Source organism: Hibiscus syriacus, unplaced genomic scaffold, assembly GCF_006381635.1.
Source record: "Hibiscus syriacus cultivar Baekdansim isolate YM2019G1 unplaced genomic scaffold, ASM638163v2 tig00002655_pilon, whole genome shotgun sequence".
Classification (NCBI taxonomy): Eukaryota; Viridiplantae; Streptophyta; class Magnoliopsida; order Malvales; family Malvaceae; genus Hibiscus; species Hibiscus syriacus.
In genome coordinates, this window is record NW_024061938.1 from 75001 (window position 1) to 99972 (window position 24972).

At 33.9% G+C, this 24972-nt stretch overlaps 3 protein-coding genes and 1 pseudogene across 4 annotated transcripts in view; 1 reads left to right on the forward strand and 3 right to left on the reverse strand.

Moving 5' to 3' along the window:
* LOC120147798 (tRNase Z TRZ3, mitochondrial-like) overlaps positions 1-648 on the reverse strand; it is a 9955-nt gene extending 9307 nt beyond the window's left edge. The window contains exon 1 of the mRNA XM_039161095.1: positions 437-648. Within this exon, the coding sequence (XP_039017026.1) occupies positions 437-501 (65 nt within the window). The 5' untranslated portion in view covers positions 502-648. The remainder of the gene's footprint in view (positions 1-436) is intronic.
* A 1535-nt stretch (positions 649-2183) lies between these two features.
* Positions 2184-13449, reverse strand: LOC120148166 (trafficking protein particle complex II-specific subunit 130 homolog). 2 transcript variants are annotated; one of them, XM_039161348.1, is made up of 21 exons: positions 13160-13449; positions 12303-12532; positions 9409-9590; positions 8647-8836; positions 8308-8398; positions 7696-7856; positions 7284-7373; positions 7013-7174; positions 6867-6928; positions 6631-6721; positions 6102-6265; positions 5757-5970; positions 4914-5459; positions 4617-4826; positions 4023-4404; positions 3789-3879; positions 3627-3711; positions 3327-3516; positions 2807-3102; positions 2644-2734; positions 2184-2551 (listed from the first exon to the last, which is right to left on the reverse strand). In XM_039161348.1, the coding sequence occupies exons 1-21, from the start codon at positions 13221-13223 to the stop codon at positions 2376-2378; spliced, it is 3768 nt and encodes a 1255-aa protein (XP_039017279.1). In that variant the 5' UTR covers positions 13224-13449; the 3' UTR covers positions 2184-2375. The 2 variants fall into 2 exon arrangements, with proteins under 2 accessions (XP_039017279.1, XP_039017272.1); XM_039161341.1 differs by lacking the exons at positions 12303-12532; positions 13160-13449 and having other exon boundaries at positions 2185-2551; positions 8652-8836; positions 9409-9546.
* Positions 13450-20345: 6896 nt separating this feature from the next.
* Positions 20346-21733, reverse strand: LOC120148181 (annotated as a pseudogene).
* A 1845-nt stretch (positions 21734-23578) lies between these two features.
* On the forward strand, positions 23579-24418 carry LOC120147807. The gene is made up of 2 exons (XM_039161103.1): positions 23579-24055; positions 24149-24418. The coding sequence occupies exons 1-2, from the start codon at positions 23579-23581 to the stop codon at positions 24416-24418; spliced, it is 747 nt and encodes a 248-aa protein (XP_039017034.1).
* Positions 24419-24972: the final 554 nt, after the last annotated feature.

Sequence of the window (24972 nt, forward strand, 5' to 3'; positions counted from 1 at the left end):
AATAACATAATTATATTAATTGTAACTTATTACTTATAAGTCTGGATAATATCAAATCACTTTAACAACATGTCAGATCATTTACAGGTAGAGTCAATTACAGGTCAGGTTCATAACAGGTCAGGCTGAAAACAGGTCGGATAATATCAGTTATTTACCAGGTCAATCTCGGGTTCGGGTTCATATCAGTCGGATGCAGTTCGGGTTCGGGTATCATATTTTCGGTTCAATTTGGGTTCAGATCATTCTTAGGTCGGATGCAGGTCGGGTTCAGATCCACAATTTACAGGTCCAACTCGGCTTCAGGTCAATACCAGTTCCGACTCGAGTCGGTTTCGGATTGCCACAACGCAGGTCAAAAACAGTTTTGACTCGAGTCGGTTTCAGTCAGTTTTGCAGGTCGGGTCAACTTTTTACACCCCTAATTTTGTCCGATTCGTTATTGAACTTGAAAGTTTCCCATGAAGTTACCGTTGTGGCTTTATTTTCCAAGAACTGCATATCTAGATCTTCAAGTCTCTTGTATGCATCTAGAAATCGATGAGGCTGTGAAGGCCCTATAACAATCAATGGATCATGTGGCACTCCCTTCAACAAATCGCGTCTCAGAGTGAGAATCCGAACTAAGCCCACAAGATTAGATCATTATGTACAAAGAAACTCCTAGGAACAAGGTAAGCAATCTATCTTTAATTTTAGGAATTCCAACACTTCTCCTAGTGTAGATATTTATCAAACCCAACTTGCTAATAATTTCTTCAAACATGTTTATGCTCAAGTTTTTGGTCAATAAGTCTGTAATTTATTGTATCGTAGGTATATAGGTAACACAAACATCTCCGAGTTAATTTTTTTCTTTGATGAAATGACAATCAATTTCCATGTGTTTGGTACAATCATGGTGAACATGATTATGTGCTATGTTGACAGATGCCTAGTTGTCACAATACATTTTTATAAGTCTTGTATGGGACATGTTTAGTTCTCTCAACAATCGTTATATCCAGATTCCTTCGCATATGCCAGGAGATAGTGTTCGATGCTTTGTCTCTACAGTATTACGTGCTACAACGGATTGTTTTTTTATTTCTCCATGTTACGAAATTACCCCAAACATAACTACAGTAATCACTTATAGATCGTCTGTCGTTAACAGTACCTGTCCAGTCTACATCAATGCATACTTCTACACTTCCGTGGACAGTTTTCTAATGTTCGGTGCAAAAACGTTGTAAGCCCCGTTATACCAATATTGTATTAAGCTAGAACTGAGATTACCTAATATTCAAACAAACAAAAAAAGTAATTTTTTAAATGTCATTATAATCCAAGAATTATTTACCTCTCCGGCATTAAAGATAAACCTTTGCTTGTCAAAGAAAAGTAAAATCGATGGCAGAGTATCATGAGTATCCATTCCAATACCCAAAATCTGCAACAAAGATAAAAAATCAGCCAACACAACAATTTATGTCTAGAAAGCAAAATCCTAACAAGTAAAAAGAAAACCGCTAAAAAAAGTTTCCAGATTCCAGAATACCTAATTTTTAAATATAATCTAGGGTTTTGAAGATCGGAAAATTTATGAAGAAATACCTGAATATAGGCTGTAGTACTGCTGTTAGAATTAGCAGTATAATGTTTGACCCGAATTTTTTTTACGACGGTGGGCTTACTACTACTATCTGTCCCATTTGCCCTACCTTCGTTAAACTTAATTTCTTTAGCTTTCTCCATTGACAGAAATAAAAAGTAGTAACGGAGCAAGGAATCTGGGAAAACCGCCCAATTACTTCATTGGTAGCGGCGGCGGCGGCGGCTTTGCTGATGAGGGGTGGGGGATTAGGCGGGTTTATCACTGAAACTCTTAAGGGATCAATATATCGTCAAAATTCAAAAATAAATTATTAACCTACAATATTGAAAATCGATTTTTTTTTATCTATAGACCATATACAGATTTAACTAACTTATACCGATGCATTACTTACAGTCATTAATTTTTTAATTAAAAATTATATATAAAAGAATAAAAAATACCCACAACAATATTTTTATCCCAATTAATTTTATATTAATATAAATTAATTTACTTCAATTATTTTTTCAATTAAATTGATGTCTAAATAATTCATGATATTAACTGAGTCATGGACTTTATATTATATAAGTCCGTGTGTAACTGAATCGCATTGGTCTGCATATTACAATGATACACCATTCTTCTTTACATGAACCACAACATGAAACAATCGGAAGGAAAAACAATAAGCGAACAAACTTTGGTCTAAATCTAAATCTGTGACAGTTTTTCATTGAACATAGTGGAAATTTTGGGACCAGAGATCGAGTTGTAAGATGAAAATAGATGACAATCATGCCGGAACGCAGAAAGATGAACTAAGATCAGGAGGCAAGATGCAAACAAGGTGAGGTCCGGCAGGACTGCAGTTTATATTTGCCTCGTCGATATCCGGTAGCCCGAGGTGAGGGGGGTGGACATAGCCGGCATTGAGCGGCATGCATAGTATGGAAATAAATATCCTCGAACCTGAAATCGGAAATAGAATGGCGATTACGAATATACCGACAAATAAAAAGTAAAAAACAAGTTCTTTCTTGACTCGGCTATGAAACCATTACCTTGCTTTGGGGAGAGAGAAACATGCCCTCTTTTCCTCCCAGCTATCATCCAGTTATCGGGATTCGCGTTCACTTCATACAGCACCTCATCCTGTTGGAAAAGTAAAAAACATGAGTTCTGCAGGTCAATGGTTTGGACAATAATAGGATTATTTCGACTTACGTTGTTCTGTGGAACATTGCTCTCCTCGATGTCTTTCAACCTCTCAACTCTCCATTTCAAGGTAACAAGTTTCCCGACTCGAAGACCATCAGAAGGAAGAGGGAGAAACCCGACAGCCAGGCATGGGTCAAGGACAGGTCGCTGCAAGATTATAGCACTCCGGAAGATTAATTCCTGACTAGCACCCTCGGTTTTATTTGATTTTGCAGCCGCTGGTGGGTGTGCCCCAATGGTCCTATCACCGGCAATTCCGTATCTGATGTTTAATATGCTTTCTGGTTGCAACTTATTTTCATCTGTCAAAGCAAGAGGTTGATTACTTTACATAAGGTAATATGCTAGGGTATATTACTTTTCTGTGACGTTATCGACTATAGGGCTCTATAATGATAATATTATAAGAATAATGGACAATCTCGGTGTTTGAAATTTTAAAGCGAATAAAGAAGTTGAGAATCGGAGATGTGGAAGATTACAGCCCTATATCCGACACTATCGTAGAAAAACAAGATGTCTGTACCTTCAGCAATTCCCTTCCCCAGGCATACTCGGAAGAGGAGTCCCGATCTTGAATTTGGAGATATTACAAGCGGAAAAAAGGCAGAAACTGGTCTTCCATCACCTTGTCCAGCATGAACAAATCCATCTTGAAGATCAAGCCAAGCATCTTTAACAGTTAATGTGGCCTTCACTTGGGAGTGCAGTATTACCTGTAAGTAACACGAATCACAACGAGCTTCATAAAAAGTACGTAACAGCAAATTTGTAACATGCAAAAGCATAAAAACGTGATTGTGGTTGAAAACTGAGGACATAATACCTGCAAAAGCAAAGTACCATCACTGCATTGATAGGCAACACGTGTGCTCGCATGGAAAGGATTGGTGAAATGCAAAGCTATGGTTCTGCGTATCACGATAGACCATTTTATAAAATTTATCTAAAGAGAATTCAAATTCAAAAATACGAGGAGAAATAATACTTGTCATAGATCTGGTTGTTTGATATTCCAAATTCAAGTTTCAGAGCTATTGTCCGCATTCCATCCACAATACTTTGTTTCTGCGGGGGACCTGCCACAGCACGCACCATAAAATAAACGATCAGGCCAACAGATGCAGCAAACACGTGGAGAAACATATACTTATTTTTGCACACTAACAAACATGTAGTCAAAATTAAAACCGTTAGAAATTTTCTAGTCTTTTCTCCGGACCTGAAGATGAACCCCTTGCAAGCTTATCATCAATAGCACGAATAGGAATCCAAAGAATTGAGGTCACATCACAGGCCCAGTCTGGAAACTCTATTTTACCATCAAGGAGACTTAGCTGCTCGAAGTCTTTATTACCATCTTTCCCAGTATCACCAGAATTTGACGTATCAGCCGAATTCTGAGCAGCACTTCCGTAGGTTCCCATCTCAATGGAATGCGGCTCTTCGATCTTCAGACCCGGACCAGTATCAATATGCATGACAGCACCTTTCAAGGAGTAGTCTATCGGTTGCGCTATAATTCCAATCCACTGAGCTTCATTAATCAGCAAGGCAGATGATATAGCTACAGATAGATCAACTAGAGGTCTTGGTTTGGAAACCTAAGAGAAGGTTCTATTAGAAAGACTGATGAAAAAGAACAAAAGCATAAATCGCTTTGTGATCTTACAGTTGTGAATTTCACCAACCTATACTTTTTAACATTTAGAAACAGTTACATTTATTAAAACGATTATGAAGATTATTATCTTCAACTTTTGTTAATCCATTATAACACGAAAGAAAGTACTTAAATCTTTGTGAGAGAGAGTACCTTCAAGATGGGCCGGGTCGTTTTCTCGTAGCTCATGAAATCATCACTATCTGCTGGACCTGCCTTGGAGAAACTATGAGATCTAAAAGTCAAGTGTCCAATGTGTCCGGTAAGAACTCCCAAGACATAAGAACCAGGTTTCTGTGGCGGTAAAGGAAAGGTGATTGTATTCCTACCAGGCTTTAGTATAGTGGCACTAGAGCTTCTTAACTGAAATATGCATCAAATAACCAAGTCAATATCATGCTATGACATAGCTTAAAACATACTAGCATCATCTTGTCTTAGGAACCATACCTTACCACCTTCATCAGCATTAAATGTAGCCATCAAAGTGAGACTAAGAGAATCAAGAGTTATATCGTCAGGAAAGCCACTCCAAACAGTTACAGATAAGGTACCAGGATCCCCATCACATAACTCCAAAGGAAGCCCAGGATTTCCGGAAAATGTAATTAAAGATGATACATCAAGAGGGACAGGGTTCTTCATTTCACTATGTGCAAGACTAACAACTTCTGACTGAAAAGCTTGACGTTCCTTTGTTGAGAATAAACCTTTATCAAGTGAAAGCAACCGCACACAAGATGACAGGTAGCCAGCTTGGTCATTTAGTATTCTTTGACATTCAGCTAAATTGGGCAGGACTTCAGCCAATAAATCTTGCCATCCTTCACCAGCATAAAGAGCGCAAACCTTCTCATATGACTTTGCAGCTAGGTCAAAGTTCCCGCGCTTAAAGCAGACGGCTGCAATTTCACCATCAAGGACAACTCCATGTCTTTTCCACCAAGAACGATGGTAATTGTCAGCAGCACCTTTAGTGAGATCCATATATTTTTGCTGCCATAACCCAAATAGGAATTAAAGAAACAAAAGTGTAGATTAATATTGAATATAAGTACCCCACCACATCAGTCAACTAAATTCTGGAATATAAAATGAACAAAGATTTAATGTCTAAACTAGGTATCTCTAATTGATAGCCAAAGGAGAGTGTTTTTGGTGTAATTTTTTGTTGGTAAAAATCTTCATTCACAGCAAACACCCCCAACCCAACAAAAAGATTAATGAAAAATTAAAACAAAAGAAAAGGTTGAAACATGAACAGTTCACATGCATGTAGCCTCAATTTGATACCTCAATCTCCTGTATAGATGACAAAGTTTTCTGCAGATCAGGATTTGAGATTGTTTGCATCAAAACATGTTCAGAAGCAACAAAAATTTCAGCAAGCTTCATGGGTCTATCGACCGAGCCCTCAAAACTTCCAGCAGATGAGTAAGTACGAGACATCGAATTTGCTAGTGCTTTACTTGATGGGGATGTCTTTGATGATACATCTGTCGCTGATCTGTCAGCATACAAACATATTTAAAAACCTTTAATTACAAAAATTTCTTGACATGAAAACTTTCAATCTGATAACTCATTTTCAAAAAAATTGCAAGAGCACCATTGCGTTGGTTCTTGAGATTTCCTTACCCATCAGCAAAGCCTTGTTTGCTGTCAAACATCTCAGATGGGCTTCCAGCAGAGAGAGAAGCCCTTCGTCGATTTGCCTCGCGTACAAGGGCAGTAGGTTCAAGTGGCAAGGGTTTCCTCTCAATGCCAAAGGGCTTGACTCTAGGATTTTCTTGCATAATAATCTGAACCAATTAAGTATAGCTGATTAAAAGCGAAATAAACATTAATGGACAATATAGCTGCGTAACACATAGAGCCTACAACAATGAGAACATTCATTGGCTGCTTTAAAAAAATCTAGAAAAATATTATTATTCCAATGGTTGATCTAATCAACAAATCCATATCCTTAACAGCAGTTTATAAACTTTGAACGATAAGGTTACAAATGTTGAAAATACAATATGGGAAAAAATGGAAGCCATAAAGTACTTGTTCGATGTAGAGAACATGTAAATCTTTACTAAGATGGTTTAACTTTTTCCCCAAAAAACAGGTGTTCCTTTGATGGTCTTATGAGTTCTACAAATGTGGAACAATAACTTGCCTTTTCTTTCTGAAGCACCTCAGAGGCAGCACCATCTGGAACCAAAGGCCAAACTGCTGGCTTGGGCCAAGGCAGCATGCTCAATAAAGCACTGCTCAAAAAGAAAGACAATGATACGATGAGATAGTGAAACATCAACCTTGACCACATGACTAGCCTTCTTTAAATTCGGCAGCAAGTAACCAAATTCAGTGGAAGTCAAAAGTGGACTTTATCTCTAAAAATTGGGTGCATACCTATTAACAGGACTCCTTTCTATCTCTGTTCCATATCCAATTAGATATACAAGCCTCAAGAACTGCCACAATCATCAATATGTTTCAGTGGATGTTCAACAATACGACAAATGAAATTCCATTTAAAATGAGAAATAAAAAATTACCTTAACCCTACATAAGGAGTAAAGATCACCTTGAAGGCGATAGAACTGCCTTTCTATTTCAGGGGCCGCATTTCCTTCACTATATTGAGAATTGGTTGCATTGACTACAGCCAAGCATGCAGTGATTACCCAAACTTCACGCATACAAAAGGGTAAAATACTCTACAATAATCCCAAGAGAAGCGGATTCAGATTTTTTTTTTTTATAAAAAAAATGCAAAATAAAACAGTTAAGAAAATTTATTGGATAAAAGCAAAATTCATCAAATACCTCATGTAAACCCAGGGCTTTTGAGAAACTAATTATAAATGAATAACCCCTTGAAGAAACCTCAAAAGGACGATTCAACTTGAATAAGAGCTGCAATTTAATCAGTGAGGTATAGTTTAGGTAAAAACACTGACATGCCAACTGCAATCTGAAACTAATAAAACAATGACAAGAAAGCACCACCTACAGAACATTTCAAGAAGGCTAAAAAAATCATTTGGAAATTGTTTTAACAAGTTAAATTAAATGTTCGGTAATATAATCAATTAACCATACAATTCCAAATAAACCATTGAGAATGGCATTTTGATAAAGTTCTAAAAATTGCAAAAGACAAATTCATTCCAGTAGAAATTAGTCTCAAAGTCGGACTGCGATGTAAGGTAAGTCATGAAGGGTTAGCAGTACCAACCTTTGATTGGCATGCAAAGAGATACTGTCTGAATTCAAATTCACGGAACGAGTCATCTTGAACAATCTGTGTCAATGGTTTGTTCCCAGGAATAAGCAGTGCCGCCTGGTCATCACCAGGGTCTAGTCCTCCAAACTCTCTACGTTTGCCACCAATATTAACTGCACTTATATATCAAATAAGATCAAGGAATACCCAAAAGAAACTACCAGAATTCAAAATAAAAGAGGAGCATTTCAAGACAAATCCTTAATAATTACCAATCAAAATTTAGCAGTACAACAAATGCCCTCAGATATCCTATCTACCAATGAACTGGAAAATAGAAATCCGAGGCATGCAGACATATCACATTAACAACCTGCCACCGTTAATATTTTGGGGCTGCCAAATTTCTAAGTATGAAAATTGTAGGTAAAAGTTAAACACTACAAGAGAATGGAGTTTGACTATAAGTACCACTCAAATTCATATTAAAAAGGGAATTCTTATTTATACAAAATCATAATGCAATTTGGAAACATAAATAGATTTTTTTTTAAAAGATGTAGAGCGGAAAAATGAAAATAAGATAAAACTGACACTTAAGACACTGACATATATATTTCACACCTGTTTCCAAGTAACACAATTCTAGTTCATCATATTCACGCAATGCATCCTCATGAAGATGAGCCATCTCAAACATAAACGCCAAGCTTTCCTAAGGAAATGAAAAATGAAGCATTAACAGTTGGAGAAAACAAACTTAAAATGTATATTTCTTTCATTACTTAATAGGATTATATCCCTCAAAGGAAAAAATATGCATTTAACTTAGGGCCTCTTGTGTAAGTTCATGTTTCCTTCACAATCTTTAGACATGGAAAAAACTACAAAATGGAAAATTGTAATGTTTGTCCCTGGATCCATATTAGCCATAGCCCTATTCTCTAACTTTCAAAAGAGGACCAAACCTTCAAAAATGAAAAAATTACAGAAGTTCCAAATTGGATTGAAACGCTGTTCACTAAGCTTGCGTATCTCATCCTCATAGAATTGTTCACGTGTATCCAATGTATTTCTGACACACTCCATAATTCTGGCCTCTAAGTCTTCCCAAAAATTTGCTTCAGGACCATGTACATCAAACTTGCAGCACCTAAGTGAAGAATACTTCGAGTATCAGAAAATGAATAGAATAAACCAAACACCAGTTTCAATGAGGGTGTTACTTTGTCAAACTTTCACCACATTTTTCTTTTCCAAAGGTTTGTAACATGGGTGAAACATCACCCAGTATTGAGTTCTTTGTTAAACACATAATAATAATAATAATAATAATAATAATAATAATAATAATAATAACAGTAATAGTAATAGTAATAGTAGTAGTAGTAGTAGTAGTAGTAGTAGTAATAACAATTAATAACAATGATGATGATGATGATGATGATGATGCTTAACATACCAAGGAAACAAATCTTCACCTTCAAGACCGGATATATAACCAACAACACTAAGAGGGGGATCTCATAGCAAATTTGTGATAAATTCTCTAGCCATACTTTATAATTAAAACTAACAAAATTCTCTAGCCATACTTTATAATTAAAACCAACACTTGAGTCCTACCTATACAACATTATTTCAATTCTAAAGTCATTAGTGGCAGCATAAATATAAAATACTAGTCATGCCTTCAACTAGAAAATATACAAGCTGCAACCTTACCTTTCCCTCTTCTTGGAGCTGAACTCAACTTCAAGTTTGGCATATACTTTCTTTGCCAATTTAGAGGCCTGATCATTGCTTGGATGGGCTCTAGACACAAATACGATAAACCATTCACGCTCATCATTTTGGACAATTAATTTCAGGCGTGGTTTAAGAATGGTCTTGTACTCATCAAGATCCTGGTGAGAAGAATGTCAATAAAAAAATAAGCAAATATATAAAATGGACAATGAACAAGGGAAAAAAATATTAGGCCTAAAACTAATAAAAGAAAGAAAACAGAACTAGAAGCTACTAAGAAAAGTCTGAGTATATCATCATGGAAACAAAAGGTTTGCCCACGCAACTAAGTGTTACTTATAAAGGCTCAGTCGAAGAGTTATGATCAGATTTACAAAGCAAGTGAAACCCGCATGTGGGTTTGGTGTTACCTCATACTTAGTATTATATTTAATAAAATATGAGGCACTCTTTTCTCCCTTCCTTGTTCTTCAACATACTTCTAAGTATGTGGAAGAATACGAAGGGAGTTTTTAATGAGACCTCCAACTTCTATCAAAAAAAATACAATTCCAAATAAACCATTGAGAATGGCATTTTGATAAAGTTCTAAAAATTGCAAAAGACAATTCATTCCAGTAGAAATTAGTCTCAAAGTCGGACTGCGATGTAAGGTAAGTCATGAAGGGTTAGCAGTACCAACCTTTGATTGGCATGCAAAGAGATACTGTCTGAATTCAAATTCACGGAACGAGTCATCTTGAACAATCTGTGTCAATGGTTTGTTCCCAGGAATAAGCAGTGCCGCCTGGTCATCACCAGGGTCTAGTCCTCCAAACTCTCTACGTTTGCCACCAATATTAACTGCACTTATTATCAAATAAGATCAAGGAATACCCAAAGAAACTACCAGAATTCAAAATAAAGAGGAGCATTCAAGACAAATCCTTAATAATTACCAATCAAAATTTAGCAGTACAACAAATGCCCTCAGATATCCTATCTACCAATGAACTGGAAAATAGAAATCCGAGGCATGCAGACATATCACATTAACAACCTGCCACCGTTAATATTTTGGGGCTGCCAAATTTCTAAGTATGAAAATTGTAGGTAAAAGTTAAACACTACAAGAGAATGGAGTTTGACTATAAGTACCACTCAAATTCATATTAAAAAGGGAATTCTTATTTATACAAAATCATAATGCAATTTGGAAACATAAATAGATTTTTTTTTAAAAGATGTAGAGCGGAAAAATGAAAATAAGATAAAACTGACACTTAAGACACTGACATATATATTTCACACCTGTTTCCAAGTAACACAATTCTAGTTCATCATATTCACGCAATGCATCCTCATGAAGATGAGCCATCTCAAACATAAACGCCAAGCTTTCCTAAGGAAATGAAAAATGAAGCATTAACAGTTGGAGAAAACCAACTTAAAATGTATATTTCTTTCATTACTTAATAGGATTATATCCCTCAAAGGAAAAAATATGCATTTAACTTAGGGCCTCTTGTGTAAGTTCATGTTTCCTTCACAATCTTTAGACATGGAAAAAACTACAAAATGGAAAATTGTAATGTTTGTCCCTGGATCCATATTAGCCATAGCCCTATTCTCTAACTTTCAAAAGAGGACCAAACCTTCAAAATGAAAAAATTACAGAAGTTCCAATTGGATTGAAACGCTGTTCACTAAGCTTGCGTACTCATCCTCATAGAATTGTTCAGTGTATCCAATGTATTTCTGACACACTCCTAATTCTGGCCTCTAAGTCTTCCCAAAAATTTGCTTCAGGACCATGTACATCAAACTTGCAGCACCTAAGTGAAGAATACTTCGAGTATCAGAAAATGAATAGAATAAACCAAACACCAGTTTCAATGAGGGTGTTACTTTGTCAAACTTTCACCACATTTTTCTTTTCCAAAGGTTTGTAACATGGGTGAAACATCACCCAGTATTGAGTTCTTTGTTAAACACATAATAATAATATAATAATAATAATAATATAATAATAATAACAGTAATAGTAATAGTAATAGTAGTAGTAGTAGTAGTAGTAGTAAAACAATTAATAACAATGATGATGATGATGATGATGATGATGCTTAACATACCAAGGAAACAAATCTTCACCTTCAAGACCGGATATATAACCAACAACACTAAGAGGGGGATCTCATAGCAAATTTGTGATAAATTCTCTAGCCATACTTTATAATTAAAACTAACAAAATTCTCTAGCCATACTTTATAATTAAAACCAACACTTGAGTCCTACCTATACAACATTATTTCAATTCTAAAGTCATTAGTGGCAGCATAAATATAAAATACTAGTCATGCCTTCAACTAGAAAATATACAAGCTGCAACCTTACCTTTCCCTCTTCTTGGAGCTGAACTCAACTTCAAGTTTGGCATATACTTTCTTTGCCAATTTAGAGGCCTGATCATTGCTTGGATGGGCTCTAGACACAAATACGATAAACCATTCACGCTCATCATTTTGGACAATTAATTTCAGGCGTGGTTTAGAATGGTCTTGTACTCATCAAGATCCTGGTGAAAAATGTCAATAAAAAATAAGCAAATATATAAAATGGACAATGAACAAGGGAAAAAAATATTAGGCCTAAAACTAATAAAAGAAAGAAAACAGAACTAGAAGCTACTAAGAAAAGTCTGAGTATATCATCATGGAAACAAAAGGTTTGCCCACGCAACTAAGTGTTACTTATAAAGGCTCAGTCGAAGAGTTATGATCAGATTTACAAAGCAAGTGAAAGAGCTATCTTTTTTTTCTCTCAAAGTGTGGTCATGAATCTAAAAATCTGTTGGCCTTTAATAAAAGGTCATAACCTATATTGAATGTACCTCACATGTAACAAGAACCAGAGTTGCATATGGCTCTCGGAACCAAAATAAATATTGCTCCTGAGGAAATCTGCTTCGTAATCTTGCATCAGTGGTTAATATGAATTCAGCCTGTAAATTCTCTACAAACACTGCATTCCGGGTCTTGTTATTTAAGGAAGCTCTTTTGAACGGTAGCCGCTCTTCAAAACTATTCTTGATTGTAGGCCACAAGTCACTGACATCTTCAACTGTAATGCAGTTGTCAGCGAAATAGTTAGATAGATCACAGATTTGTGCCAGCTAATTCCAACATATGGTTCACAGATTACTATAATTGCAAACAACTAGAAAAGCAGCAAACTTTGGAGTTGATAGATTAGATATCCATGAATCATTGGCATTCCATACTTCTAACCGATCCACAAGGCAAAAGGTCAGTAAATAAGTTAAAGCAATAAAATTTACCAGACGATCACTGACATTGATACAAACAAACAAAGTTCATAGCTGCTTCGATTAAATCACCGAATTCTAACAAAACCCCAGAAATTATAATCAAGTACTGACTTCATAAAATCAACTAAGGAAGCTCAAAGCAACAACATTTACCACATGATCACCCAACAATCATCCCTTTCAACTTAACTCGTCATACTTCCAATTCTTTATTTCAAACATCATATTAAATCTCAAAAAAGCCACCAAGTATCATCAACCTTTAGAATTCCCACATCATAAATCAAGCGATAAAGTGAAGGCATCTCTGATCCCACCCACCCAACAACATAAAAATTCCAAAAACACCCAAACCCAAATTTAAATTTGAAGAGTTCAACTCAATTTAAAAGCAAAAAAGAAGAAGAAGAAGGATTTACCAGCAATGACGAGATGGCCACACGTGCTCTTGATTGTTTGAAACTGGGCTAAATAGTTTGCCATTCCCTTTATTCCTTTCCGATCTATAAGAAACTAACGAAACCAAATGCATAAATGTTAAGAGAAAAGATCAAATTTGTGTTTGAGTGTGAGATTCTGAGTGCTGGCTTCGGTTATGCTTCAACTCTTCTCTCTCTCTGTCGATGGATTCTCGTTTCCCAAGGATCTAGTTATTCCGCTTCGTCCTCGTCAAGCTCTCTGCTTTCTCCAACTGTCAGCTGGGCCTGATTAATGTTGTCGTCCATGTTTCAAACAATTTTCTTTAGGCCCAATTTAATAGGCTTGAAAAATAAAGACTTTATTTTTAGCCCAAATTACCTCTATCTATGTTTTTTTCCTCGATAGGGCACCCGAGTTTTTATTTTAAGATTTACGATATTTTCTACAATATTCATGAAACTTGTCATCTCGAGATGATGAGTTTCAATAAATATATTTTTATTAAAATTTATCAAATCAAGATAAAAAATTAAAATAAAAAATATTTTTTATTGAAATTTATCACCTCAACGTAACGAGTTCTATGCATTATAGAAAATACAATATATCGCATAATAAAAATAAATATACCCTATTTGCAATTTTGTTCGGACTGCCTTATTGGGTCAAAAATACCTCCATCTATTGCCTGCAAATTCTGTGCTTTACTCTCTTCAAACTCTATCCAGATTTACTTCGAATTAGCTCGGTCATATTTTGTAATGGTTGATTATAATTATGGTTAGTCACTTTTTATATATTTGTATTTTTTATTGTGATTATGATTGTGCTTATACTTATAACATCTTCAAAATTAAATTCTGAGGATAATAATTTTACTCGTGAAGATTGAATATCGATATGAATGTAAATATTGTCATTGAGGGATTCCGACCAACTTTCCGACAGACGACACTTGAACGATATATCATCGGAGTCGGAAATATCTTCAACACGTGCTCAGGTTGAGCAGTAGCTTCCTGGATGATTTGTCATTAGATTTTACAGATATGATGATTTAGATGTCATTAATTATCCATATTCGACAGGGAAATCCTGATTTTGGATTATCCGAAAATCCAAAATTTAATGGGCCTTTACCCTTTAGCCCTAAGCTCAATACTAATTGAAGATATGATCTTATTCCAACTGGGATCCGACTTTTTCAACACTCAACGTTATGCCACCCTCAATTATACAGCCTATAGCCCTATATATTCATTTTTCTTATTTGGGAAAGGTACAGCCCTATTAATTAAAAATCTCTCCTTTGATTTTGCAAGTTGTGCAACTACATCTTGATTATGACAACAGATTTAACTGTAAACTTTATTAATTATTATTTTTTCATAATTATTTAACAAATTAGGCCGATAAATTGGAAATAAAATAAAATGGGCCACGAACAACCTGGAGTTTAGATCATAATTCAGATTCTCCGTGGTCCAGAGATGCCCTTCTGTTGCCAGAATCAAATGTCAGTTTCTCGTTTTTCTGATCCAGAGTTCAATTCCACAATATTGCACACCAGAAATTTAACTAGCGGTTTACGCTCGTTATACAGCGGTAACAATATCTTCCGTAATTATTATTATATGACCGTAATACTTACAATCATTGTAGTAGTACTTGTTACGTCTGCGAATCGCAACTGTAATTTGAATAACTGCTGAACACGTCATCAAAGATTAACTAAAGCATTAACAATGTGAAAAGAAATACAGATGGATTAATAGATTCACTGTCAATCTCTTATCCATCACGTACATATTCATTTTCATCACATACGTATACGTTAAGCATAGGCGTATACCACAATTATTCGTATGTACATTGCATCTATGTATAAGCAATGTATTCGTATATCATACGTATACTTTTATTTTCTTTAATAGGCATACCTATACTTTTAAAATCCATCATACACACACAATTTAACTTATTGCACAAATTATAGACTAGTTACCAAAGGTTTTTCCTAAAATAAATGCATCCCTTAGCGCGTATATATATATATATATATATATATATATAATATATATATATATATATATATATATATATATATATATATATGAACGGAGATTAATGGTAGAAAAATCTCATCCCACTAGACCAACTGGTTATTAGTTCAAACCACTAGCCTTTGACATAACACATATCACCATGAATAATGGCATAAGTTCAACTCTCTCTACGATTGGGAATCACTCACCATTTCTTATAAAGAACGTTTCGATTTGAAATCTTCCCTTAATCGATAAAGAGATCTTAAAATGATTTGAGGTATATGTCACATTAATACGTGTTTATAATCTTTTTTTTAGTTATTGAAAACATATATCTTAAAGACGTAACCAGAAACGGGGATCTCTTAGGGCTTAAAGGGCTCCAGCCCTATAAAATTATTTGATGTTTGATAGCTTTGATTTAATAGTATTTTAATTAATGTAAAACTAAGTATTTAAATTAAGAAATATAGGAATTTATTAGATATTTAATCAAGTAGGGGCAAACTAAAGAATGATAATTCAATACCAACAAATGGTTGGTCTAGCGGGATGAAACACTAGATCACTTAAGCAAGGTCAGTGGTTCGAATCTTGGCGATTGCAAATAGAGCAAACTGGGTTTGGAGGGTCGCCCTCGCTTCTGCAGTATCTGATCCGAATTAGTCGACTAATAGATTGGAAACCGGTGGTTATAAAAAAAAGGAATGATAATTCAATGTTTTCAATTTTTTGGTCTAATAACAATTTAAGTCATTATAAATTTAATTATTAGAAAAATTAGACATTGTTTTCTGAATCATAAGTTTAAATACTTAGTAAGTGATTGTATTTTTATTAAAAAGTTTAATATTTCGACCCCTTCCTATATCTAATCCTGACTCCGCCCCTGAATGTAACTGTTCAAGCTCATGATCTTTAGGAAGAATAATATTTCCCTCAACCAATAAAATCACTCGATGAGTTATACTTTATGAATTTTTAAGTTTTATTCTATGTCAAGATCTCATTTTCTTCCTCATATTAATAAATCAAACAAAAATATTTGTCAAAACTTCATTTTAAAAAAAGAAAATTTGAATATTATTTTTATTAAATTCACAATATATTCCAAAATTAACTGGTAAATGATGTGAAATATTATTATAAAGTTGTTTTGTACGTTTCTCTTGGAAAGGAATGACATTAAAGGGATTTTAATTTGTGTGGTTTTAAGACAATGATTCCATTTGATGATAGTGAAATGGTCCCATTAATGGCCATTTAATTTTGTGAGGTAGTCTCTTATTATCAATTTGTGTGACCTCTAGCTAGGTCATGAAATATACTTAGCTATTGTCTTATCATAGAGAAAAAGACTCCCACATTTAATATTTCCTAAATATTTGGTTTCTATTTAAATATTTAAAAATAATTATGTTCATTTAAAATATAAATAATTTAAACATTTAAATTAGTTCTTAAATTAACTAAGCATGTACAAGACAACTAATGGAAAAGATATATGTATCGATTATCAATTGGTCAGTGCTTTGAAAATTTTATATATCATTCTATATATATATAAAAAAACTTAAGGAATGAGATATTAATTATTACCTTTTCAACCCTACTTCTTATATAGTTTGAAAGAAAAATAAAATAAAATATCTTTCTTTATTTAAATATTTTAAAATTGTTATCTTTCATTGTCTAGGAGATCAACCCATCTTTGTCAAATGAAAAAAAAAAAGAAGATAAGGCAAAGATCGCTATAGCATGATAATTGAAAAAAATAATAATATTATTATATAATTTAAATATTTATAATTCTTTTCTAAGCCAAACATTTGTCAAGTAGGTTATAGATTAGCAATAAATTGAATCAGGTGATGGGTTGCTTATAGATATAATAAAATATATTTAGTTTATTAAATTATATTATTAATAATAAATTGTTCAAAATAGTAATACGGGCCCATATATTTCAACTCTTATCGACCAATTATTGAGCATTCATACCTATTAATGCTATAATGATAATTATAGCTCTCTAATTATATTGTTAGTCAATAATACAATTGAATATTATTATTTTCAAAACTTTGGAGTTTAGTACGATAATAACCTAGTGGCCACTTTTTAGTTGAACTATGCATTTATAATCACATTGCATGCTTTTGATTGCATACCAAAACTCTTCATTTTTTTAAAAAAAAAAAATCCGAAAGATCATATTATTCGAGTAATAAGATTATATGTTAATCATCGTTCGAACTCTAAAACCTAACTAACTAAAAAGATGAAGACGAAGAAGAAGAAGAAATATATGCATAATCATCCATAAAAAGTTCTGCAAGTTTCAACGAGGAGTTCATCATATATTATTCATCAGTTTTATTATAAATTTCTTTTTCTACAGCAAGTTTCCACCTCCCTCGTAAATATATATGTAACTATATATGATAAAATTTACCTATGGCCTGAAGAGATTAAATTTGTGGGGGCTACATGTTTACTCTCAAAGAAACAATGAGGCCCGACTCTTCTAATCTCTGACCTAATAAAACAAAATCTTAATCTTTTTTTTTATCCCAAATGCTTCATCAGTCATCACTATAATTGGCGACAGTATATCAAGAACTATGTAACACGGACAAGCTCCCAAACTACTTGAAAATTTTGATTTTCTATGTATAGATTGAGTAGTATCGAGTACTCCTACCTAGATCGAATTAAAAGTACAGTTGAGCCCCGGAAGTGATGCAGATCTTAAAATGATTTGAGGTATATGTCACATTAATACGTGTTTATAATCTTTTTTTTAGTTATTGAAAACATATATCTTAAAGACGTAACCAGAAACGGGGATCTCTTAGGGCTTAAAGGGCTCCAGCCCTATAAAATTATTTGATGTTTGATAGCTTTGATTTAATAGTATTTTAATTAATGTAAAACTAAGTATTTAAATTAAGAAATATAGGAATTTATTAGATATTTAATCAAGTAGGGGCAAACTAAAGAATGATAATTCAATACCAACAAATGGTTGGTCTAGCGGGATGAAACACTAGATCACTTAAGCAAGGTCAGTGGTTCGAATCTTGGCGATTGCAAATAGAGCAAACTGGGTTTGGAGGGTCGCCCTCGCTTCTGCAGTATCTGATCCGAATTAGTCGACTAATAGATTGGAAACCGGTGGTTATAAAAAAAAGGAATGATAATTCAATGTTTTCAATTTTTTGGTCTAATAACAATTTAAGTCATTATAAATTTAATTATTAGAAAAATTAGACATTGTTTTCTGAATCATAAGTTTAAATACTTAGTAAGTGATTGTATTTTTATTAAAAAGTTTAATATTTCGACCCCTTCCTATATCTAATCCTGACTCCGCCCCTGAATGTAACTGTTCAAGCTCATGATCTTTAGGAAGAATAATATTTCCCTCAACCAATAAAATCACTCGATGAGTTATACTTTATGAATTTTTAAGTTTTATTCTATGTCAAGATCTCATTTTCTTCCTCATATTAATAAAATCAAACAAAAAATATTTGTCAAAAACTTCATTTTAAAAAAAGAAAATTTGAATATTATTTTTATTAAATTCACAATATATTCCAAAATTAACTGGTAAATGATGTGAAATATTATTATAAAGTTGTTTTGTACGTTTCTCTTGGAAAGGAATGACATTAAAGGGATTTTAATTTGTGTGGTTTTAAGACAATGATTCCATTTGATGATAGTGAAATGGTCCCATTAATGGCCATTTAATTTTGTGAGGTAGTCTCTTATTATCAATTTGTGTGACCTCTAGCTAGGTCATGAAATATACTTAGCTATTGTCTTATCATAGAGAAAAAGACTCCCACATTTAATATTTCCTAAATATTTGGTTTCTATTTAAATATTTAAAAATAATTATGTTCATTTAAAATATAAATAATTTAAACATTTAAATTAGTTCTTAAATTAACTAAGCATGTACAAGACAACTAATGGAAAAGATATATGTATCGATTATCAATTGGTCAGTGCTTTGAAAATTTTATATATCATTCTATATATATATAAAAAAACTTAAGGAATGAGATATTAATTATTACCTTTTCAACCCTACTTCTTATATAGTTGAAAGAAAATAAATAAAATATCTTTCTTTATTTAAATATTTTAAAATTGTTATCTTTCATTGTCTAGGAGATCAACCCATCTTTGTCAAATGAAAAAAAAAAAGAAGATAAGGCAAAGATCGCTATAGCATGATAATTGAAAAAAATAATAATATTATTATATAATTTAAATATTTATAATTCTTTTCTAAGCCAAACATTTGTCAAGTAGGTTATAGATTAGCAATAAATTGAATCAGGTGATGGGTTGCTTATAGATATAATAAAATATATTTAGTTTATTAAATTATATTATTAATAATAAATTGTTCAAAATAGTAATACGGGCCCATATATTTCAACTCTTATCGACCAATTATTGAGCATTCATACCTATTAATGCTATAATGATAATATAGCTCTCTAATTATATTGTTAGTCAATATACAATTGAATATTATTATTTCAAAACTTGGAGTTTAGTACGATAATAACCTAGTGGCCACTTTTTAGTTGAACTATGCATTTATAATCACATTGCATGCTTTTGATTGCATACCAAAACTCTTCATTTTTTTAAAAAAAAAAAATCCGAAAGATCATATTATTCGAGTAATAAGATTATATGTTAATCATCGTTCGAACTCTAAAACCTAACTAACTAAAAAGATGAAGACGAAGAAGAAGAAGAAATATATGCATAATCATCCATAAAAAGTTCTGCAAGTTTCAACGAGGAGTTCATCATATATTATTCATCAGTTTTATTATAAATTTCTTTTTCTACAGCAAGTTTCCACCTCCCTCGTAAATATATATGTAACTATATATGATAAAATTTACCTATGGCCTGAAGAGATTAAATTTGTGGGGGCTACATGTTTACTCTCAAAGAAACAATGAGGCCCGACTCTTCTAATCTCTGACCTAATAAAACAAAATCTTAATCTTTTTTTTTATCCCAAATGCTTCATCAGTCATCACTATAATTGGCGACAGTATATCAAGAACTATGTAACACGGACAAGCTCCCAAACTACTTGAAAATTTTGATTTTCTATGTATAGATTGAGTATGTATCGAGTACTCCTACCTAGAGATCGAATTAAAAGTACCAGTTGAGCCCCGGAAGTTGATGCGGAGGACGGAACATCCCATCTCCGAACGCTCCTAACATTGCTTGCTGTTGTTGTTGTTGTTGTTGCAACGGAGGGGTTGGCGGTAGCTGGCTAAGAAGAGTGGCGATGGAACCGTTACCGTCTGTTTTCTCCAAGCTTTCACCGTCGTTACTATCCCCGTGGAATCGCTTGCTCGTCGAAGGCCCTGTAGTTTCAGCTTCGGTCCAGTAAAGAGACGGGAGTGTCCGTTTGAGAGGGTTGCCCATGGATAAGTCTCCCTTTGAGCTTGAACATCCCAAGTGATGAGAAATGGAACCATTGTTGATCCCATCGGTACTCCCTAGCATTCCATCGAACATGCTATGTTCTTGAGCTTCAAGCAATGTGCCGAAGCTTGTTCCCTTTGTCAAGAACTGGAATTTCGTATTGTGATGGCTGCCGATCGATATCGAAGGCGCTACGGTGCCGAGCATGCCATCTATGGAGTCATCTTTATCATGGTCCAGAGGTCTGTTCGTGTTGTTCTTCTTGTAAATTCGACATAGCACACAATCATCAAGCTACAAACAAGAAAAAATGAAAGTTTAGAAACAATCAATTTTTTCATACATCATATAACAGTAAAATGAATAAAATCTGACAAGAAAGGGATTTACCCTTAGTGAATTTTTCTTGTTGCCCAAGTCACATCCAGGGGGTTTGTTGTTAGTCTTATTATCAGCAAGTCGATACTCATGCATGATCCAATTAGTTTTGATCCCTTTAGGTGGCTTCCCTCCATAGAAAACTAGTGCCTTCTTCACACCAACCTTTTGAGTCCCACATGAAGTCAACACTGGCTTATCGGTTCCGGTAGCCTTCCAGTATCCCGACGTTGCCGCCCTGTTCGGCCTCGCTCCGTTCCAATCATATTTTCACAAAAAAGATTATTTTTCTCACTTTTCATGCATACCCTTTTCCATTTAAATAATTTAAAAAATGTATTTTTTTAATTTACCTGGTAATTCCCATGGATCAAACTTGTACAAATCAACTTCAGCAATAATTGCAACCGGCAAAGGAGCTGAGCTAGTCTTTTTCTTGAGATAGTGTACCACTAGTTCCTCATCCGTCGGGTGGAACCTGAACCCCGGCGGGAGATTCGGCTGCTGCGAGCCGGTCGATGAGTCCGTGCTCTCCATTACTAGACCTTCGAATATATGTATATATGTGTTTATATAAATATATATATATATATACAATTCAGTAAATGAATTGAGAGTTTTTTGCTTTGGATTCTGAAAGTTTACCAGAGAAGAACATCATAGAAATTTTTTTAGGGGGGAAAAAATAATGTGGCATAGAGTTGCCATGACCATTTTCTTTATAAATGGGCATTAGAACAAGATTAAGAAAGGTGGGCCAGGATTCAATACACCAAAGTTGCCATCTTTTATTATTTAATCCACCTATCCCGACAAGCCACGTGACCGGTTCGAAGGTTAGTTTGGTCATTTAACCAACGACGTTAAAGAGTAAAATAAAACGGGTTTAATTTTAGCCGAAGAATCTCCATGCACAGAAAACGTTGACAAAAATTACATGCAGGAATAAAAAAAATTAATGTCTGTGTGAGAAAGGAGAGGCTGATGATGGCGTTATTAAACGAAAAAAAAAACCCTCCTTTATTATTTTATTGAAAAAACAATCTCAAACAGTATTAATTGAAAAAATATTACCTAAATTGTCTATGGATGATCTTACGTTCTGTGAAAAGTAAGGTAAGACATCGCGTTCTACAAAAAAACGAGTTTCATACATGTATTGTTGTCTTTATCAATAAATAAACGAGTTTATTTGAAAAGTTGATGAATCTCACGTTTCATAAAACATAAGTTCCATTAAACACGTTTTTGTAGAACATAAGATAATTATACATGAGTAGTTTAGGGTTATTTTTTCAATTAATGCTGTTTGGAATTATTTTTTCAATAAATGTATTTTTTTAGGGTTCTTTCAAAGTAAAAACGCCATTGATGATGATAGTGACGAAGAGGGATTTATCCGATTGATGGTCAACACGTGTAACTCCCAGATATGGGAAAGATCCACACGTGGGAAATACGTGGGGTGGTGGGGACCACACCCCGCACAAGGCAACAAAAGGATAATATGGGAGGGGATTTTGGTGTGGGGGTGGGGGTGGAAACAAGCTTTACGCTTCAGATGTCATGTTTTGTTATGTAAATCCCACCACCCAAACCCCATTGTTTATGGTGATTATAGCAACCACTATTAGCATGATTGAGTTAGAATTGAATTCTAAGAGGTTAATTTATTTTACTTTGAAATGTATATATCTTCAAGAATAATTAAATTATAAAACCACGAGAGTTAAATTTTCAATTAGTCTAATTTTAAAATTAAAAGGATTTAAAAATGTCGATGGTAATGAATGAGTCACAACGGTTATCGATGGTTCATCTTTTTTATTTGGATAGAGAGTCACATTCAATAATTGGATAATTATTGGTCGATATTTAAAATTTGTGTCTCCATAAAGAGGTAAAGAAGAGAAATGAGTTAAGAAGATGGTTCCAAACCATTTTCTCGATCTTGATTGAAAGATTTTATTGTGACTCTTGATGTTTTTGTTAAGCATGTAATTATTCAAACGTCCGTCCCTGGGACCTAATGAAAGCATGATTGAGGTGTTAATGTATTGAGCTTGACATTGGAAGTAAATGATATTTTTGTATGACAGTCGTTATGATTGTTTATTGGTTGTTTGTTGTTGTTGTTTGTCATTTGAGTCTGTTTTAAATGTTACTTTTACACTTGTGTTTAACATTTGTAATCATGTTTTAATGACTTTATTAATGGAAGAGAGCATGTTGAAGTCTCTCAATCTTGTTCCAACCTTTTGTATTCACTTCTCTTTGTTTTCTGGCCTTTCTCATCTCTTTGCATTTGAATCTTATTTTTAAGCTTAATGTTAACAGTGGCATTAGAGCTATTTTCTTAAGGACTGTGAGGTTCCATTGCTGTTAGTGAGTGATTAAATACACTTTGATAGTTTGTGTTTTTGTGAGTGCTTTAAAAATGGCTTTTTCGAATACTCCACAATTCATGTTCCAATTTTCACAGGAACTCATTATCATGTTTGGGCGGTGAAGATGAAAGTCTATTTACGATTTCTTGGCTTGTGGAGAGTTGTAGAAACTGATGAAGATCCACCAGAACTGAGACCAAATCCCACTCTTGCTCAACTCAGAGCTCATGATGAAGAAATGTTGAAGAATGATAGAGCTCTAACCTGTATTTACTTCGGGTTAGCATACCATATTTTTACAAGCATCATGGATCTTGAAACACCTAAGAGTGTTTGGAATAAACTTAAAGAAGCCTATGAAGGAGGTGATAAAGTAAAGAAAATAAAGTTTTCTATGCTGCAAATGAAGGAGGACGAGTTGATCAAAGATAAAACAATGAGGTTGACGGATATTGTAAATCAAATCCGTCTTTATGGTAAAGACTTACTGAATGAGAAAGTGGTGGAGAAAGTCATGGTCAGTGTTCCTCAAAGGTTCGAAGCAAAATTTTCAACTATTGAGGAATCTTGTGACATGTCAAGATTAACCATTGTTGATCTTGTTAGTAAAATAGAAGCACAAGAACAAAGAGTGTCTATGTGAGAAAATGAGGCAAATGAAGGTGATTTCCTTATTGCTCACAAAAAATCGAAGGTTAACAACCTTGGGAAGAAACCTAGAGGCTTGAAGGGAAAGTTCTTTGGTTATTCTACTAGTGGTCAAAGTGGAAAGTTTCCTCCATGTCCGGTTTCTAAGAAAATAAATCATGCTGAAAAGGATTGCAGGTTCAAGGATAGGAGCAAGACCAAATTTCAGTGTTCATTTTGTGATAAGCTTGGCCACACCGAAAAATTTTGCTGGACCAAGAAGAAGCAAGCAAAGAAGCAATCTCAACAACAAGAAAATGCCAGTGAAGTGAACTAAGAGCAAGGCGAACACTTGTTCATGGTTTTTTTGCTGCCGAACTAGCTCACAATTATGTTTGGCTTATGGATAGTGAGTGCACTAGTAAAATGCAACCCCCTATACCCGACCTATGCGTTACAACCAAATCTAGTGAATTACAACAAAAATTTTCCAAAACATTTTTCAACAACTTAAAATCATATTTCGAATAAACATCCTTTAAAATATAGTTAAAAATGTTAAAGTTCAATTCTAGTAATTTAAAAGTCGTCATAAGGACTAAGTAAAATAAAATATTCTGAAACCAGTTTCAAAACAAATCTATCATCAATATCAGAAACATTATAAGTCGTAAAACAAATACTTCCAAAATATATGCACATGTTACCCAAAGTAAATGCAACTCGGAAGATAAATACATTACAACAAAAGGTATTGTACGAATGTGCCGATCCTCCAAGTGCTAAGTTCAGGACGCCTATCAAAAGTATCTAAAAGAGAAAAGTTTTGAGGAGTGAGCTACGAAGCTTAGTGTGTTCCAACAGTGCAGAAATAAACATATAATTAAGATT

Bases quoted from the DNA above. Each gene is read 5' to 3' on its own strand.
- LOC120148166 (XM_039161348.1), bottom strand. From the start codon at position 13,223: ATGGCAAACTATTTAGCCCAGTTTCAAACAATCAAGAGCACGTGTGGC. The intron at 6,266-6,630 runs GCAAGTTATTGT...TAATTGGTTCAG, and splicing joins AGGTGCTTCAGAAAGAAAAG to ATTATTATGCAAGAAAATCC. The intron at 4,405-4,616 runs GTACTCTCTCTC...ACCTTCTCTTAG, and splicing joins CGACCCGGCCCATCTTGAAG to GTTTCCAAACCAAGACCTCT.
- LOC120147807 (XM_039161103.1), top strand. From the start codon at position 23,579: ATGAAAGTCTATTTACGATTTCTTGGCTTGTGGAGAGTTGTAGAAACT. The intron at 24,056-24,148 runs GTTAGTAAAATA...AAAAAATCGAAG, and splicing joins GATTAACCATTGTTGATCTT to GTTAACAACCTTGGGAAGAA.